This window comes from Mustela nigripes, chromosome 14 (genome assembly GCF_022355385.1).
Source record: "Mustela nigripes isolate SB6536 chromosome 14, MUSNIG.SB6536, whole genome shotgun sequence".
In the NCBI taxonomy this organism is placed as follows: Eukaryota; Metazoa; Chordata; class Mammalia; order Carnivora; family Mustelidae; genus Mustela; species Mustela nigripes.
Genome location: NC_081570.1, coordinates 104,590,347 through 104,608,844, shown reverse-complemented (window position 1 = coordinate 104,608,844; position 18,498 = coordinate 104,590,347). Strand labels below are relative to the sequence as shown.

At 49.9% G+C, this 18,498-nt stretch overlaps 1 protein-coding gene across 1 annotated transcript; it reads left to right on the top strand.

Moving 5' to 3' along the window:
• Positions 1 to 16: 16 nt before the first annotated feature.
• Positions 17 to 16,816, top strand: ITGA10 (integrin subunit alpha 10). Its single transcript, XM_059375987.1, is given in 31 exon segments — positions 17 to 1,012; positions 3,183 to 3,294; positions 3,479 to 3,546; positions 3,549 to 3,588; positions 3,773 to 3,864; positions 4,096 to 4,210; positions 4,931 to 5,058; positions 5,235 to 5,383; positions 5,936 to 6,086; positions 6,284 to 6,449; positions 6,581 to 6,654; positions 6,894 to 7,038; positions 7,225 to 7,373; positions 7,594 to 7,737; positions 7,884 to 8,087; positions 8,553 to 8,683; positions 9,275 to 9,441; positions 9,534 to 9,676; positions 10,078 to 10,191; positions 10,391 to 10,476; positions 10,625 to 10,766; positions 10,938 to 11,030; positions 11,188 to 11,264; positions 11,370 to 11,459; positions 11,892 to 11,970; positions 12,115 to 12,228; positions 12,669 to 12,749; positions 12,903 to 13,016; positions 14,337 to 14,432; positions 14,713 to 14,826; positions 15,124 to 16,816. Coding segments are annotated over 30 exon segments (3,420 nt in total). The 5' UTR covers positions 17 to 1,012; positions 3,183 to 3,206; the 3' UTR covers positions 15,190 to 16,816.
• The last annotated feature ends 1,682 nt before the right edge of the window (positions 16,817 to 18,498 follow it).

Here is an 18,498-nt window from a genome sequence, read left to right as displayed (position 1 = left end):
ATTAGCCACTAATATCATCACCGAGAGACTTTTTTTGAACACCTACACTATGTAGGGCATAATACTGAAGAGGTAGAGATACAAAGAGCTAAGAAGCTCCATGGTCCCAACTTTAGAAGTTTATAGCCTACTTAAGAATATGGGGTCTAGGGGCACCTGGGTGGCTCATTGGGTTAAGCCTCTGCCTTCAGCTCAGGTCATGATCTCAGGGTCCTGCTCGAGTCCCACATCGGGCTCTCTGCTCAGCGGGGAACCTGCTTCCTCCTCTCTCTCTGCCTGCCTCTCTGCCTACTTGTGATCTCTCTGTTAAATAAAAAAAAAAAAAAAGAATATGGGGTCTAATATTAAAGTAACTATACTGGTCCCACAATCCCCACCCCATACCAGTTCATAATTTCTAGTCCCTCCAAAAGCTATAATGCCACAAGGCCTCAGAGTCTGAGTCACAGACAGAACTAAGTGAAGTGAGACTGGCAAGGTTTGGTTTGTGGGCTGGCTGTGTTCACATGTTGGGACTCCCTTGGATGGGAGGGGAAATGATAGCACTGTCGCCAGCTCTATCATTTCCCATATCCCAGGGTGAGATAAATAAGGTTAAGAAGTAAAAAGTCTCTGTCCCCCACGCCAACTGTCTATTCCAAACCTGAGGAAAGCATTAACTGCCCAGCAACAGACAACAAAGGATAGAAAAAAAGGAAGAGAAAGAAACTGCGAAGTCAAGACTTGTGCTCTTTGGATAGTGAGATGATGCCTCCAGGGGGCAGCATCAGAGCAGAGAAATTAGGAAGATCGCTCAGTCCTTTCCTTGGTCTGGGGCTCCCGGGAGTTCCCACCATCACTCCTCCCATTTTATTTTTAGCTGCCAGTGGGAGGGGGCAGGATGGGAGGGAAAGTAAAGAAAACAGAAAAGGAGAGGGACAGAGGCACAGAGGACTTCACGCGGGCAGAGAACAGGCAGGCATGGAACTTGCCCTCATCCCTCACCTGCTCTTGCCAGTGATGTTCCTGACAGGTGAGGAAGGTTAACTTGGTTCCTGGTGGGGAAGGAAGGTGTATGGGTGGTTTGGCATTGGGAACTTCAAGGTTAAAATCTTTGGAGTTAGGTGACAAGTCAACACTTGATTATGTATGTGTGTGTGCATGTTTGTGTGTTTGTGTAAGGTTTCATTCTTATGCCTGCACATATGAGTGCTTCGGGAATGAGACTGGCAGGTACTTGGGTTAGATTTGTGTCCCATTATCTAAAATCTTTATCCTAAGCTCTGGAGGAGTGAGTGGACCAAAAGGAAGTATGTTGTGACCTTCCACGTGGCTAGTCTGATTCCTATTCTCCTCCCAACTTCCTTCTACCCTTGGTGGTCTCTGGAGCCCGAGGCATAACTAACTCTGGTGAAAACTCAGTTTTTATCTAACCAATGAGCTACGGTTGCTAGTCATACAGCCCTGCCAGTTTCCTGGATGCAAAAAGACTCACATAGAAAACACCTTTCTAAAGAGGAATGTGGTTTGAGACAGAGCTTATAGCCATGGGTGGTGGGGGTGGCCTGAGAGCTAGTTGCTTGAAAGGAGAGAGCAGGGCAGGGAAGAACCATGGGAGGGACCAGAGGCTTGGAATTTTTCCTCACCAGTGCCCTATAATCTTTGTTTCCTAAAATACCAGCTTTGATTTCTTTACATTTTTTTTTAAAGATTTTATTTATTTATTTGAAACAGAGATCACAGGCAGAGAGGCAGGCAGAGACAGGGGGAGAAGCAGACTCCTCGCTGAGCAGAGAGCCTGGTGCAGGGCTCGATCCCAGGACCCCAAGATCATGACCTGAACCAGAGGCAGACGCTTAACCCACTGAGCCAGCCAGGCAACCTTCTTTACATTTTTAAAAATTTTATTTTATTTTTGGGATGCCTGGGTGGCTCAGTGGGTTAAAGCCTCTGGGTCCTGGGATGGAGCCCTGCATCGGGCTCTCTGCTTCGCAGGGAGCCTGCTTCCTCCCCTCTCTCTCTCTGCCTGCCTCTCTGCCTATTTATGATCTCTCTCTCTGTCAAATAAATAAAATCTTTAAGAAAATTTTTTTAAATTTTATTTTTAAGTAAATTCTGTGCCCAACATGGGGCTTGAATTCATAACCCTGAGGTCAAGGATAGCATGCTGTACTGACTGAGTCAGCCAGGTACCCCATACCAGCTCTGATTTTATTTTATTTTATTTTATTTTAAGATTTTATTTATTTGACAGAGAGATCACAAGCAGGCAGAGAGGCAGACAGAGAGAGAGGGGGAAGCAGGCTCCCCGCCGAGCAGAGAGCCCGATGCGGGACTCGATCCCAGGACCTTGAGATCATGACCCGAGCTGAAGGCAGCAGCTTAACCCACTGAGTCACCCAGGCGTCCCCCAGCTCTGATTTTAAAGGGATTGGCGTGAGTGGGGATGGGGAGAGAATCAGCCAGGACAAGAGTACAGGATGTCTTTAGGGTGGGCTAAAAGTTAAGGAAGAAAGGCAGGTAAGCAGGGGGCAGTTGGGAGGGTGGATGAGCTCAAAAAGAAGCGGGCTGTGGGAAACTTAGGGGTGATGGGACCCTTGGTAAGGATGGTTGGCAAACCATGTGTGTGGGCAGGAGAGTGGCCCCACCCAGTTAATGACCAGTCAGGTTTTCAGGGCTGGAATCATGCAAGGAACTAGACAATGGAGAAAGAGATCAAGAGTGTGAAAATGACACTGGGAGTCCTGAAGAGACAGAAAGAGGAGAGACCAGCAGTACTCACTAGCCTCCTCTTGTCCTCCCTGAGTTCCCGAGTTTGGGGAGAATCTGGAAGGAACAGTAGTTCTGGGCTGCAGAAAGGCCCTCTCCTTCTTTGACTCTTGCAGCTTCTGGGGGAGGATGTGTAGGAGGAATGATGTGGAAAAGAGGAACCTGACCCTTCCAGACAGGTCTGTGAATGAGATTTCAGGGATGGGAATGGAAATACAGCTGTGCATCAGCATGGCAGAGGGCCACAGGTTAGACATCTGGACCCAAACACAGGAAGGAGATCATCCTTGCTTGGAGCTCTGAGTATCTGAGTAAGAAACAGGGAGATAGACTAGATCAAAATGTTCCCTCTGTGCTTCCTCTGGTTGTACCTCTCCCAGTATTTATTAGCCTCTCTGACCACATCCTCTTATCCTTATGACCCTGTGCCCCAGGTCTGTGCTCCCCCTTTAATCTGGATGTGCATCGCCCACGCCTATTCCCAGGGCCACCTGAGGCTGAATTCGGATATAGCGTCTTACAACATGTCGGGGGTGGACGTCGATGGTGAGGAGGAAACCAGAGGGCCGTGGGATTGGACTGTGGTAGAGCTCTTAAAGGGAAGGCAAGGCAGATGGGAATCTAAATGACTCTGGTCTTTTGGAATTGGCTTGCTACCCTTATGCGTTTTCCCTTCGGCCTGTCTCAAAGGTCATGTTCACAAAATGCTTATACTCATGTCCTCCTCCAGGATGCTGGTGGGTGCCCCCTGGGATGGGCCTTCAGGTGACAGAAGGGGTGATGTTTATCGCTGCCCTGTAGGAGGTTCCCACAGTGCTCCATGTGCCAAAGGCCACTTGGGTAAGAAGATGCCTCACTCTTCCCCTCCTAACCCCTAACCTGATAGGCTAGTAGCCACCTCATGTTCACCCCCTATCCTACACACTCCCTTGTCTTTGACTTGATCCTGATCTCATCCTCTTTCCAAATCAAGAACCTCATAGGGGACCCATGATCTCATTCTCTTCTATCCCCATTCAACCAGGTGACTATCCGCTGGGAAATTCATCTCATCCTGCTATGAATATGCACCTGGGAATGTCTTTACTAGAGACAGACAATGATGGGGGATTCATGGTGAGCTAAGGGAAGGGTGGTGGGGGGGGTCTCTGAAGGATTTTGGCAGAGAAAAGAGCAGCATGGTAAGGGAATCTGATCCATGTGGAGGGTCAAGGTCAAGAAGTTTAAAACCATGGAAAGCAAGGAGGGGAATCCCAGGGGATAGTTCCAGTGCCTCCTGGTTCCTAGGGGCAGTGCTGAGAGTGTGCTCCCAAGCCCTGGGGGTAATACTCCTCCCCCACCCCCCAGGCTTGTGCCCCTCTCTGGTCCCGTGCTTGTGGCTCCTCTGTCTTCAGTTCTGGGATATGTGCCCGTGTAGATGCTTCATTCCGGCCCCAGGGAAGCCTGGCACCCACCGCACAACGTAAGCAGAAGAAAGGCCTGAGGACTCAGTCCCAGAACCGGGTGCAGGGTGGGAAAAGCCGGGGCGACAGAGTGTGATGCTGGACAGGGGGCCTGCGTAGCTTTCCTCATTGTTTCCTAAGGTTCCATGTTTCCTAACAGATTAGAATTCAGACTCTTTGCCAGGGCATCAAGACTCCAAGAACAGATCTAACCAAAACTCAACTCTCACCATATCCTTGCATGCACTGCGCCTTGGCCATGGCATTTCCCTCCCCATTCTCCCCTTGTTATCTATTTTATACCTCCCGTCCTTTTGTTTAAAGTGTTCTCCATGCAAATGCCTTTTCTTATATTCTCTTCTCCTCCAACGTCTTCTGTTGCCACCTCCTTTGACTCCCTACCATCAGAACTGACTCTCTGTTGTCCTACAGCATTGGTGGTGCCCTGTTTTTACCTAGCCCTTAATTCCTCCTACTCCTCCTTTCTTCTCCTTCTTCTTCCTCTTCTTCTCCCTCTTCTACTTCTTCTCTTTCTTCTTCTTGTAAATTGTATGCATGCCTGTCTCCTCTTTTACTCATTTCTACATTGACCCAGGGCCTAGCACACTACCTTCCTTGCATGCTCAGAAGTGCCTAAAACGTGTTTGAATGGAATGTACACTCCTGTGACCTCTTCCCTTGTTGTCCCCATGCCCAATATCCTTCTACTCTGGTCCTCATCAGCAACCTCCTCCTCCTAGGCTGTCCCACCTACATGGATGTTGTCATCGTCTTGGATGGCTCCAACAGTATCTACCCCTGGTCTGAAGTTCAGACTTTCCTGCGAAGACTGGTAGGGAGACTGTTTATTGACCCAGAGCAGATACAGGTAAGAGACAGCAATATGGATGGCCTTGTAGTGGGAGAGATGGCAGGGATGGGGGAGGAGTGGAGGTGAATGTAGGCAGTGTCTTTGGGAGTATCCAAACGCCCCTCTCCCTGCCCTCACATACTGTCTTCTCCCTCAGCATATGCATTCTATGTGAGGGCACACATTGTTTTCAGGTGGGACTTGTACAGTATGGGGAGAGCCCTGTGCATGAGTGGTCCCTGGGAGATTTCCGAACCAAGGAAGAAGTGGTGAGGGCAGCGAGGAACCTGAGTCGACGAGAGGGACGAGAAACAAAGACTGCCCAAGCAATCCTGGTGGCCTGGTGAGGGACTGGGAAGGGGAGCCTGGGAGGCCAGAGTGAGGAGGGCCTGGAAGGGTTAGGGGAGGGTCTGGAGTACAGCACATCTCATCACATTCTTCAAAGTGTCTATGTTTGTGTCTTTCCATGTTTCTCATTTATTTATCACTGTAGCTGGAACTCTCCCTATCCCTGCACTCTCACTTTGACCTTGGCCTTTGGGTTCTCCACCACTCATGTCCTAGCCCGCTTGCCAAACATGATTCATACTCTCTGAGTGTGTCCTCTCTCCAATGGAATTGTTGCTGAATGAACCTTCGAGTAAATGGATTTTGTACTTATTTGCGTGGAGAATATGCCACTCTATATGTTCTATGTCACTCAAACGTTTTAGTTTTTACTCTATGCCAGTCCCCGTGCCAGACACTGTCAGGGAGATGGACTAAAAGGCAAGATGCTGGACTTCAGTGAACTGCTGACAGTGTGTATGTGTGTGTGTGTGTGTGTGTGTGTGTGTGTGTGTGTGTGTGTTTGCATACACGTGATCACACCTCACTACTTTCTCTCTCTTCTCAGCACAGAAGGATTCAGTCCATCCCGTGGGGGCCGACCAGAGGCTGCCCGGCTGCTGGTGGTTGTCACCGATGGAGAATCGCATGATGGGGAGGAGCTTCCTACAGCACTGAAGGCCTGTGAGGCTAGAAGAGTGACCCGCTATGGGATCGCGGTGAGAATGTCCTCTGGACCTGGTGGGATGGAGGGGTGTGGTGACACTGAGGACTGGGAACTTGAAGAAGATGGGCAGTAAGCACTTCCCAAAGATCAGCCATCTTTCCCTTCCTTCACTTTGACTGCGTTCTGGGGCCAGCTCTGACATCTCCCTCCGCATAGCTAACTAACCCCACCTGGATCTCCTGTCCCCAGGTCCTTGGCCACTACCTCCGGAGGCAGCGAGACCCCACCTCTTTCCTGCGGGAAATCAGGACGATCGCCAGTGACCCAGATGAGAGATTCTTCTTCAATGTCACCGATGAAGCTGCACTGACTGACATTGTAGATGCACTGGGAGACCGGATTTTTGGCCTTGAGGGTAATGACTACCCTGGAGAAATGAGGGACAGGGAGGGGGCAGGCTGGGTGTAGGTGGGGTTCTGTGGTGAGTTCAGTAAGTCAGAGGAGATGTCTTCCCTGATACTGCCTTGATGTTTTCTCATGCTCAAGGGTCCCATGGAGAAAATGAAAGCTCTTTTGGCCTGGAAATGTCTCAGATTGGTTTCTCTACTCATCGGCTGAAGGTTGGACAGACTCTAACCCTGCTGTGGCACCTCTCAACATGTGACTCCTCCCAACCTGAGACGCAGGCAACTTCACCCCAGGGCTCTTCTAGATTTCTCCTTTAACCAGTGTCCATGCTGACCCTTCTGTGCCTTTCCAACAGATCCCAGCATACTCTTAGTGACTTCTCACTCCTGGGGTTTTTACTCCTCATTTCCTGTTGTCTTTTCAAATGTCTCCATCTGTTTCTGCCCAACAGGATGGGATTCTCTTTGGAATGGTGGGGGCCTATGACTGGGGGGGCTCTGTGTTATGGCTTGAAGATGGTCACCGCCTTTTCCCCCCACGGACAGCCCTGGAAGATGAGTTCCCTCCTGCTTTGCAAAACCACGCAGCCTACTTGGGTGAGTAGCGGAGGGTTGCAGGTGATGAGGGGGTGAGGAGGAAATGTTTTGCCAGTGGGGGGTATGAGAGCAGTGTCTCACTGATCTGCTAATTTCCTTGGGACCTCCTCCTGTGCCTTTAGGGAACCCTCCTACTCTGACCCCATCTTTTTACTCTTTCACCCCTGATTCCCTGCCCACTTCTAGGTTACTCTGTTTCCTCCATGCTTTTGCGGGGTGGACGCCGCCTCTTTCTCTCAGGGGCTCCTCGGTTTAGACATAGAGGAAAGGTCATCGCCTTCCAGCTTAAGAAAGATGGGGCTGTGAGGGTTGCCCAGAGCCTCCAGGGGGAGCAGGTAGGGCATCCAAGGGAGGGTGGGACCCTTGGATCCTGAGGGACCTTCAGGCTGTGGGGGAGGAAAGGGAAGGGCTAAGAGCCTGAAAAGTCTGTTGAATTCTGGTTGGCAGAGGCTGTCAGGGGTGTGAGGATGAGAAGGGCAGGTTGGCAGATACCTCTCAATTGTCCACAATCACCTTGTCTTTTCTCTGGGGTCACCACTCCCCACCGCTCCCCAGATTGGCTCCTACTTTGGCAGTGAGCTCTGCCCATTGGATACGGATGGAGATGGAACAACCGATGTCTTACTTGTGGGTGCCCCCATGTTCCTGGGACCCCAGAACAAGGAAACAGGACGTGTTTATGTGTATCTGGTGGGTCAGGTGAGACTTGCTGGGTCCCCCTTGAATTTGTCTGCAGAGGGGGGCGTGAAGGGGAGAAGGGAGGGAAGTTTCTTCCATTCACAGGCTGGCTGAGAGGCTGGGACTACCAGGCCCGGTCAGCATCTTCTGTCTTCTCCCTCCACCAGCAGTCCTTGCTGACACTCCAGGGAATGCTTCAGCCAGAACCCCCCCAGGATGCTCGGTTTGGCTTTGCCATGGGTGCCCTTCCTGATCTGAACCAAGATGGTTTTGCTGATGTGGCTGTGGGGGCGCCCCTGGAGGATGGGCATCGTGGAGCACTGTATCTGTATCATGGCACCCAGAGTGGGCTTAGGCCCCGGCCCGCCCAGGTCAGGAGTGTCTGGATAAAGCAGGGAAGTGGGTGGAAGGAAGGAGTAGGGGGTGTGCTCCTCGTTCATTGATGTTTCCCTGACCTTGCAACCCAAAATGGACAAGTATTTTTTTTTTTTTATCAGTAGTCGGGTAGGATACAGTTTGCTGTACTAGAGAGTCCTGGACACAGGCTCGTTTCTCTTATTCCTTCTTATTCTCTCTTTCTCTCCTTTTAAGATTTTATTTATTTGAGGGGGAGAGGCAGAGGAAGAAGCAGACTCTCCACTAAGAAGGGAGCCCAATGCAGGGCTCTATGCCAGGACTTTGGGGCCATGACTGGAGCCAACGCCAGATGCTTAACCAACTGAGCCACCCAGGCATCCCCCACTTCTTATTTTCTTATTCCTTATTGTGTGCCAGGTGTGTGGCCTGGGTCCCCAGGCGTGAGTGTCCCTGCTCAGTTTCTCCTTTCTTCCTCTCAGAGGATTGCTGCCATCTCCATGCCACAGGCCCTCAGCTACTTTGGCCGGAGTGTGGACGGCCGGCTGGATCTGGATGGAGATGACCTGGTAGATGTGGCTGTGGGGGCGCAGGGGGCAGCTGTCCTGCTCAGGTGAGCTGTCCCAGCTCAGGACTATAAGCTGTGAAAAGCAAGGGCTTGGGAGTCACAGACTGAGATTTGGATTTCTTTCCTTTCCTTTTTTTTTTTTTTTTTTTTTTAAGATTTCCTTTATTTGCCAGAGAGAGTGAGCAAGGGAGAGCACAAGCTGGGGGAGGGGCAAAGGGAGAGGGAGGAGCAGGCTCCCTGCTGGGATGATGACCTGATCTGAAAGTAGACACTTAACCCACCCCACAGAACCACCCAGGCACCCTAGATTTGGATTTCTTGACCAATTTGCTCTGTTCCTCCATTTCCTAGTTCTGAAAATGGGAACAATCACAGTGCCTACCTCATAGGCTTGTTCTGAGGATTCAGTGCCCCAGTGGGGTAAAGATCTTGATGTGGTGTTTAGCATACAGCTAAGCATGCAAGCATTTCTTCAACGTCAGCTATTCTCTTTCTGCCCGAAGGTTCTGGGGAGGGTGACACGTGTACATCCAGCCCCTCGTTCTTATCCTTGACCTTTGGGAGACCAATACAGGGGACTGCCTTTTTCAAAGGGCTTTCCTCTTGGCTAGCCTTTCTTCCCCACCCTGCTCCCAGCTCCCGGCCCATCGTCCACCTGGCCCCCTCCCTGGAGGTGACCCCACCAGCCATCAGTGTGGTTCAGAGGGACTGCAGCCGGCGAGGCCAGGAGGCAGCCTGCCTGTCTGCAGCCCTTTGTTTCCAAGTGACCTCGCGCACTCCCGGGCGCTGGGATCGCCGATTCTGTGAGTGACCTGAGCATCCTAAGCACCTCTCAACCCAGCCTGCCTCGGTCCCTGGACCCCTCTTTACCCTCGCTCCTACCTGTCCCATCCAGATCTGCGCTTTACAGCATCCCTGGATGAGTGGACGGCGGGGGCACGTGCCGTGTTTGACGGCTCTGGCCAGAGGCTGTCCCCGCGGCGGCTCCGGCTCAGTGTGGGAAATGTCACTTGTGAGCAGCTGCGCTTCCACGTGCTGGTGAGGAGCGGGTAATGCTCTGTTAGCCACAGGGCCTGGGAGCCAGGGGAAGGCTGACTGGAGGAGGAATTCCTGCCGGACGGGCCCAAAAGCCAAGGCCGAGGCAGGAAAGCGAGGAAGGTCAGCCTGATCTGGGTTTGAAGCCTAGCTCCGCCATCTACTGCCTGTGAGTGAACTCTGGCAAGTCACACAGCCTGCACACCTCAGCTTCCTGGCCTCAGAGGAGGAGATACTAATAATAACTACATCAAGGGAGTTGTGTTAGAATCTGGTGTAATGGGATTGATACCTTAGGACAGTACCCAGCATACAGAAGGTGCTCAGTCATCGCATTGTGCCAGGGGCCAGGGCTGTACACCTAAACCTGGCTCCCCATGATCCTCTACTCTGGTTTTCCTCAGGATACCTCTGATTACCTCCGGCCACTGGCCTTGACTGTGACCTTTGCATTGGACAACACCACGAAGCCGGGGCCTGTGCTAGATGAGGGCTCACCCACCTCCATAAGAAAGCTGGTCAGTGGTGCCAAGCCCCGCCCAGCCCCTGGGTCCCAACACTGCCCCTCTCAGTGAATTCTAGAGACATGGAGGGTGGACACCTGATAGCACGGCAAAATTTGACCTGAGCCTCCGCTCTTCTCTTTTCACTTTGCTCCAATTCCATTCCTTTCTACTTACCTTCCTCTCAGTCCTCACCCCCTTCTTTCCCCTTTAGGTCCCCTTCTCGAAGGACTGTGGCCCTGACAATGAATGTGTCACAGACCTGGTGCTTCGGGCTAATATGGACATCAAAGGCTCCAGGTGAGACAGACATGAGCTAGCCCAACCAAGGTGACCTGAGACAGACCGGAAGGAACTTGAAGGGAGCAAGAGGGTTGTTTCTTGCCCAGGAAAGCAGAAGTGATGCTTTTCACAGCTTTTTCAACTCCTGGGCTCTCCCTTATCCTAGGAAGGACCCATTCGTGGTTCGAGGGGGTCGGCAGAAAGTGTTGGTGTCAGCAACCCTGGAGAACAGGAAGGAAAATGCCTACAACACTAGCCTGAGTCTCAGCTTCTCTAGAAACCTCCACCTGGCCAGTTTCATGCCTCAGGTGCCTGGGGCAGAGGAGGTTTGGGAGGAGTCAGGGCTGGAGGAGAAAGGAGATTGGGGTATTGACCTGGGCTGTGAAGGGCTCCAGAGAAAGGCTCAGTGTTTGAAGGCTGCCAGCAGGAGAGCCCCTGCAGCCTCAGCTCTGGCCCCACCCCCTCTCCTCTGCTCTCAGAGGGACAGCCCAGTGAAGGTGGAATGCACCACCCCTTCTCCCCATATCCGGCTCTGCAGTGTGGGGCACCCTGTCTTTCGGACTGGAGCCAAGGTGAGTGGGGACCCAGAACCTGAAAGAGAGAGCAGCTCTGAGACAGCAGGGGCTGGAATCTGCAGGGCCTGGGAATTTAGGGAAGGGCTACACAAGAGCTGCTGGTGCCCTGCTGGCCTCATGAAGAGGAAGAGACCATGACCCCATATGACCCCAGGTGACCTTCCTGCTGGAGTTTGAGTTTAGCTGCTCTTCCCTCCTGAGCCAGGTGCTTGTGAAGCTGACTGCCACCAGGTGAGAACAAAGGGAACTTCCTCCCAGGCCTCTCCTATTGGGGCTTGTGGGGGGAAAGGGTATATGAGGGGGCTAGGACATGAGCCTCTCCCTCTAACCCTACAGCAATAGCCTGGAGAGAAATGGGACCCTTCAAGATAACATAGCCCGGACCTCAGCCCACGTTCAATATGAACCCCACCTTCTATTCTCCAGGTATGGCTCATCTCCCTGCTAGCACTCCTTTCTGACCCCAGACTCATACTCTAAGTTTCCTTCCTTTCCTTCCATGTGTTTTGGTGTTTCCCCCAAACCCTTGGGGCTGCTCCATCTTTTTGCCCTCAATCCCACTCCAGTTGAAACTTTTAAGCAACTTACTTTCCTAGGTATAGTTATACCTATACATCCTAGGTTTAGGGCTTTGCTCTAGGCCCTGGGGATTGCAGGTGGGGTGAGGGATATGGGATGTGGCCATCAAGTTTGTGCCAAGTCCATGTCATGTCCCATTTCTATCTTCTTTATGTACCACCATCTCTTTATCCATGTGCTGGCTCTGCCTTCCCTGAATCCCTGTCTGTGGGCTGATCATGTGCCCCTCTGTCTGTGTCATGGCTGTGACCGTGTTCTTCTGACTTGGTGTCCACGCAGTGAGTCCACTCTGCACCGCTATGAGGTTCACCCATACGGGACCCTCCCCGTGGGTCCCGAATTCAAAACCACTCTTAGGGTGAGAAGCTGGAGGGACCTTGGCATGAGCAGGGGGAGGGGGAGGAGTCTCTTTTCATTTTCCAGTGGCACCTAGGGGAAAGGGGAACAGATGCAGAAGGAGCTTCTGTCTCCCGCTTCTTCCCATTTCCAACCCTCCTCATAGGTTCAGAACCTTGGCTGCTATGTGGTCAGTGGCCTGGTCATCTCAGCCCTCCTTCCAGCTGTAGCCCATGGGGGCAATTACTTCCTGTCATTGTCTCAAGTCATCACAAACAATGTAAGTCTGGGCTAAGGGTGTTTGGAGCCCTACCACCTCAATCTGGTCAATTTCCCTCTATCTGCTGGGTCACTGCTCTCAGGACTCCTCACCCTGGGAGAACTTTCTTGAACACATGTGGCATAGGTGGGGAGTATACGTGGGGAGTGTGCTCCTGCTCAGCCAGAGTGGCTGGCCTCTCACCATCAAGAGGGTCACTCAGGGAGCACCTGGGCGGCTCAGTCGTTAAGCGTCTGCCTTCAGCTTGGGTCATGATCCTGGGATCCTGGGATCGAGCCCCATGTGCAGCTCCCTGCTCAGCAGGAAACTTGCTTCTCCCTCTCCCACTCCCCCTGCTTGTGTTCCCTCTCTCGCTGTCTCTCTCTGTCAAATAAATAAATAAAGTCTTTAAAAAAGAAAAAAAAAAAAAAGAGGGTCACTCCAATTGCATCTCCCTGTAGGCAAGCTGCACGGTACAGAACCTGACCAAGCCCCCAAGGCCCCCTGTGCACCCAGAGGAGTTTCAGCACACAAGCAGACTGGTATGAGTCACAAGAAGGTGAAGAAGATGTCCAGAGTGGGAATGCAGCGGGGAGTGGTAGACTTCAGAGACTTGAGACAGGGGATAGAACTCGGAGTGGGGAGTAGGTGATTTTTCAACTCCAAGATCTTTATCTGGCTCTCTCTTCCGGCAGAATGGGACGAACACTCACTGTCAAGTCGTGAGGTGCCATCTTGGGCGACTGGCAAAGGGGACTGAGGTCTCTGTTGGACTACTGAGGCTGGTTCACAATGAATTTTTCCGGAGGGTAAATCTTTTCTTCCATTCTTCTCTTCCGCTCCTACCTGGAACTTCAGCCTAGTCTTTGGAAAAGACTCATGTTCAAGTTTCACCTTTATCTCTCATGAGCTGTTGGACCTTGAGCAAGTTATTTAATCTCTCTCTGATTCTTTCTCTCCATCTCTAGAGTGGGGAAGATAATACCTACTTCATGGGGTCGTAAAGAATAAATGAATAATGAGATGGATTCATTAAAACTAGTTTTTGTCCCTATATTTTCCTCTGTTTATCATCCCTTGGTGTTATATCAATAACCAACATTTATAGGATACCAAAATTTAGCCAATTAATTAATTATTTTTTTGTTTATAAATTTTTAAAATAAAAAATATTTTGTTATTAGTAATCTAGCCTACTATGTAAAAGGACCTGTATTAGGCAGACACTGAGGAGAATATCCCCAACACTTAGCACCATGCCTAACTCATTATAATGGCCCAATACATGTCTCTTAAATGAATGAACGGATAGTTGATATTATGTGCATGATAAGTATTGGAGGGTACTGGGAGGCAAGATTGTAGAGCTGAAATGGATCTAGGTTATGAAAGTTCTCCAAAGCTAGGGAGATGAAATTCAACTCAATGTGATAGGCAGTCAGGAGTCAGTGTGAGTTTCTGAGTAGGGAAATGACATCTTAATTATAACAGCTATTAATTATAACAGCCATAACAGCTATGAGGGGTGATTTACTGTGAATAGCACAAGATCCCTGGGATGTAGGCATATTTTATGGGAAAGTTAAGTCTGAGACACCATCCTTCTCCAAGTCTGGTTCTCTATCACTCTTTGGTATCCTTTTTTCATTCATTCATTTATTTTTTCAATAAAGCTTTATTGAGAAACCAGTGTGTACTTGAGAGTGTGTTAGGCACTAGGCACTAGAGACACAGATGTTTATGAGACAGAGCTCTTGACCTCAAGGATCTTCTAATCTGGTGGTGAATGACTGAGACGTAAACAGAATATTATGACCTAATCCAGGGTGATGGAGGTTAGAAGGAAACACTTCCTAATTCCCAGAGGGGATGACCTCTAAACTTCAACCTGAAGAAAGGGCAGGGGTTAGCCAAAGAAAGGGGAGCTAAATAATACTGGGTAGGGCAAACACATATATGAAGGGCCAGGGGCTCATCCCTCTATTACCCTTCCTCTCTTTCTCCATTGATCTCCAGCCTTTTCTTCTCGTCTAAAAGATGCTGGAAGTGATGCCTACCAGCCTCATCTTTGCTATTGGGGTTCTAAGACCATACCACCTATGATGGCTCATTTTCAATGTCTTCCACAGGCCAAATTCAAGTCTCTGACAGTGGTCAGCACCTTTGAGCTGGGAGCTAAGGAGGGCAGTGTCCTACAGCTGACTGAAGCCTCTCGTTGGAGTGAGGTGGGACAGAATCCTGAGTTTGAGAGCCACGGAAAGAGTGAGGGTGGGAATGCGGCAAGGGCACCTGGGGGCTTTTTAAGAACAGAGATATCCTCATAAGGCAGCAGCTGGGGAGTCAGAAGGGAAAAATCAGGACACTGGGGTCCCACTCCCTTTATTCCTGCCTCAGTTGCTTTCTTTTTATTCTTCTATTTCGAGGCTTCTATTTCACCCTCGTATGTGAGGTGAGGCTAGCTGGGAGAAAGGATACCAGTACCAAACAGCTCTCCTCCCTATACAGAGCCTGCTGGAGGTGATTCAGATGCGCCCTGTCCTCATCTCCCTGTGGATCCTCATTGGCAGTGTCCTGGGAGGGCTGTTCCTGCTTGCTCTCCTGGTCTTCTGTCTTTGGAAGGTAAGCACAGCTTTGGTGGTAAGTATGGGACATGACGCCTGTGATTTGAGGGCTCCTGGAATATGGCAGGGAGAACTGGATTTGTGCTGGCCAGCTAAGTAGGCTATGGGTGTTCTGCCCGGATCTCTTCCACTATACTCTACAAATGTTGGCTGAATGAAACGAAGCCAAATAAAATAAACTAGAATCTCATTTTTGGGAGCAGAATAAAAGTAAAGATTTCAGATATGTCTGAGGGCCCTTGGCAAGGTCCTCAAGCAGGGCATTATGTGATGACTCTTCTCTCTTCCTCTACAGCTTGGCTTCTTTGCCCGAAAGAAAATCCCGGAGGAAGAAAAAAGAGAAGAGAAGTTAGAGCAATGAATGTAGAATAAAGCCCTAGAAAGTCCTCTTGGCAGCTTCTCCAAAAGACTTGAGTGAGAGCCGAGGTTTGGGGGCTCAGCTGGACAAGAAGAGCCTCTAGACTGTCTCCCCAGACCTGCAGCCTGACTTGACTTTTGAGTCATGAGGATGCTGCTGGCAAGAGATGAGGCCTTACCTCAGAAGACAAGGGCTGGCGCCCAAAGCAGAAACACTCTCCCCCTGTGCTTCCCTTCTCATGATCCCACTGCCACAGTCAACCCTGGGGCCTTGGTTGGGTGCCCCTTTTTCCTTATCCCCAGGAATCAGGTTTTTTGCCCAGGTTCCCTGGTATCTTTTAGATTCCCCCTACAATCCTCCCTCAAATTTGGAAAGGGTGAGGGCAGATCCTCCTCCATTCCCTGCCTCTCACCTTCCTGTCTGCTCCCCACTCCACAGAAGGGAGCTGAGTTGGCTTCAAAAAGTAAAGTCAACATCTGCTGCTTTCCTGTGGAGTCTGGTGATTCAGAGAGCCGGATGGGGAGAGTCAACAGGAAAAAAGGAGGGAGGAGGAAAAGCCACAAGAGACATTCTGTACAATTCCAAGGAACAGAGAAGTCTTTAGACGGGCAACTGCCATCCCCCTGAAACCTGAGACTTCATGGTGCCCTGGCCCGCCCTCAGGTGCCTGTGAAACCGAGCTGCCCCAGGCCTTCGGGGCACGGGTTTCCCAACTCGTGGCCTTCCCTGGGAGCAAAGCCAGGGCAGGGCGCCTGATTCTCCGGAGCCACGGGCCCCCAGGTGGCTAGAGCTGGAATAGCAGAGAAGAGTCTCGTTGCTTTGGTCATGGCCAGGGGAGAGAGTTGGATACCCTCGGGGGTGTTTTCTTCTCTCTCGGGTCTCACACACTCACGAGCCCTTCTTAGGGTCACATTCTAGAAACCAGAGAGAAGGGAGACGATTTCCTCTTGATGGTGGGAAACCCTTTCACCGGCTTTGGGAAGCAGCAGCTCCATGGGGTTCTAAACACCCCATAAACCTTAGTCAGGTCTGCATTGATGAAGAAGCCAAAGTGGGTGACAGGAGGTCTCTGGGGAGCAAGCCCTTATATGCTTATCATTGGTTGTGTGGCCCAAATAGCTCCTAGGAAAATGTTTTTGGGGCCACTGAAGTCATTCCTGGTAGCGCTTCTCTGGTGGAATCAGTTTGCCAGCCCTTGCCTGATATTTACTGGAAAATTCCAATTTCCATCTCTGGGTCACCTGGTGAGGTGGTCCTGACCAGTAGTAGAGCGAATTAGATTCTCCACCAATAACGTATAATTAATAATAACGTATAATTAGATTCTCCACTGAATAACGTATATTTCTTTGTCATCAATACTTTGGATACCAAAGTCTGTTATTGCTCTCCAAGCTGTGGCTCTGATGGCCATTTGAAGAATCTGTACCTGTTTTGTGCTGAGAGGAGAGGAGACCTGACCGGGAAGTTGACCCGCAGTCACATTGTTCTTCAGGGCTGTTCTTGTGGTCTGGGCACAATGTTTATCTTGGCACGTCTCTGGTCTTCTGCATAGGACATTGTCTCTGTTTCCTAGCAGGGTGGACAGCGTATCAGATGGTCAGAACAAATAAAGTTCAGTGTCAAATTATGTCTGGCTCTTTTTCAGTTCCCTAGGATATGGACTGCTCAGGAATGGTGAGAGAAAGATTCTTGGACTGCCCAAGACCTTATACAGTTGAGTTCCTGGAAGGCAAAGTTATAAGATATTCGGAATGTTTTCTGTGATTCTCTCCCCAGAGATGTCTTCTAGCCTCCTGCAATCCTCACCTAGTTAAGTGACTACAGACTATAAATTGTGTAGGTCTGGTAAGCACATAGGCCTAGACTGAAACCCCAGGTCTGCCATTTATTAGCTGTGTGGTATTGGGCGAGTCATAACTACCCTGAGGCTCACATAGCAGTAAGAGGTACAGTGGTTAAGAATGAAGACAGAGGAGCACCTGAGTGGCTCAGTGGGTTAAAGCCTTTGCCTTCAGCTCAGGTCATGATCTCAGGGTCTTGGGATTGAGGGTCCTGGGATCGAGCCAGCCCACATTGGGCTCTCTCTTCAGCAGGGAGCCTTCTTCCTGCCTGCCTCTCTGCCTACTTGTGATCTCTCTCTCTGTCAAATAAATAAATAAATAAAATATTTTTTTAAAAAATGAAGACAAACTTGGGTTTAAATCTCAGCTATACCACTTTTTGACCTTGGACGGATTTAATTTGTTTAAGTCTTGGCTTTCGGGCTTTCTTATCTTTAAACTTACTAAGGTTGTGAGGACCAAATGAGATAATTCAAGTAAAGTGAACATATACTGGGTACTCAATAAAGGTTAACTGTTGTTATAAAAATATTTTGTTATAAAATAATCAGCCTTCCCTGTGTATGTTCCTAATCTGGTGACCCACCTCCCCTTCACATAGGTCCTGAAGATTTGTTTCTCCTGTGTGTTATTGTTTCCTGATGCTAAATCTTATCCCATGCTTCATCCCCTTTGACATAAGCTCTCATGCCCACTAAGACCATTAGAAGGTTCTAGTGGTAGAAATCAAGTCTATTTGATTTTTTTTAGACATCCAGTGTTCTAGTACCTTCGAGGGACATGTGCACGTAAGCAACGGCCTTAGAAATAAGACCACGTCTCTCTCTCTCTCTGTTGCTTAACTCCAAAAATGGTGGCTGGTCCGTCCAATAGGCAGAGACAACCATTTTGTGGCAAGCTGGTGAGTTATTTGTGGCAGGAGGAGTCCATGGTGACCCTCAGTGCACTTCACATAAGCTATTGCTTATCAGCCTTTGGGGAGCATACATTTCTGATGTGGTAATGTGGACAGATCTCCCCCCTCTTTATCCCCAGTCAGCATCCAAAAGGTAGATGGATTTCTTCGAGAACTGGTTCATCTAATTCTTTATCGATGTGATTAAAAGAGCATTTTAAATATTTTCCCCATCTAGAGGTCCCTCTCTTCTCTAGCCTTGAGCTCCAGAATGGGACTTTTTCTAACCTACCCTATTCTTCAGTAAGCTTGTTACCTCTTCCTTTGAGGCAGTGCTGTTTTGAGAAGCCACCATGGAAAGAACAGGCTCTCCTCAGACACAGGAGTATCCCTTCCTTTCTTCTCTGTTGCTTCTTCATCCCCTCCTTCATTTTTCATTCATTCACTTATCAGCCATTAAGCGCCTACCATGTGCCTGGCGATGAGAACAATACAAAACACCACTCCTACCACCAAAGAGCCCAGTCTTGTAGGAAAAAAAAAACATGGAAACAAATAATGGCAGAGGTGGTT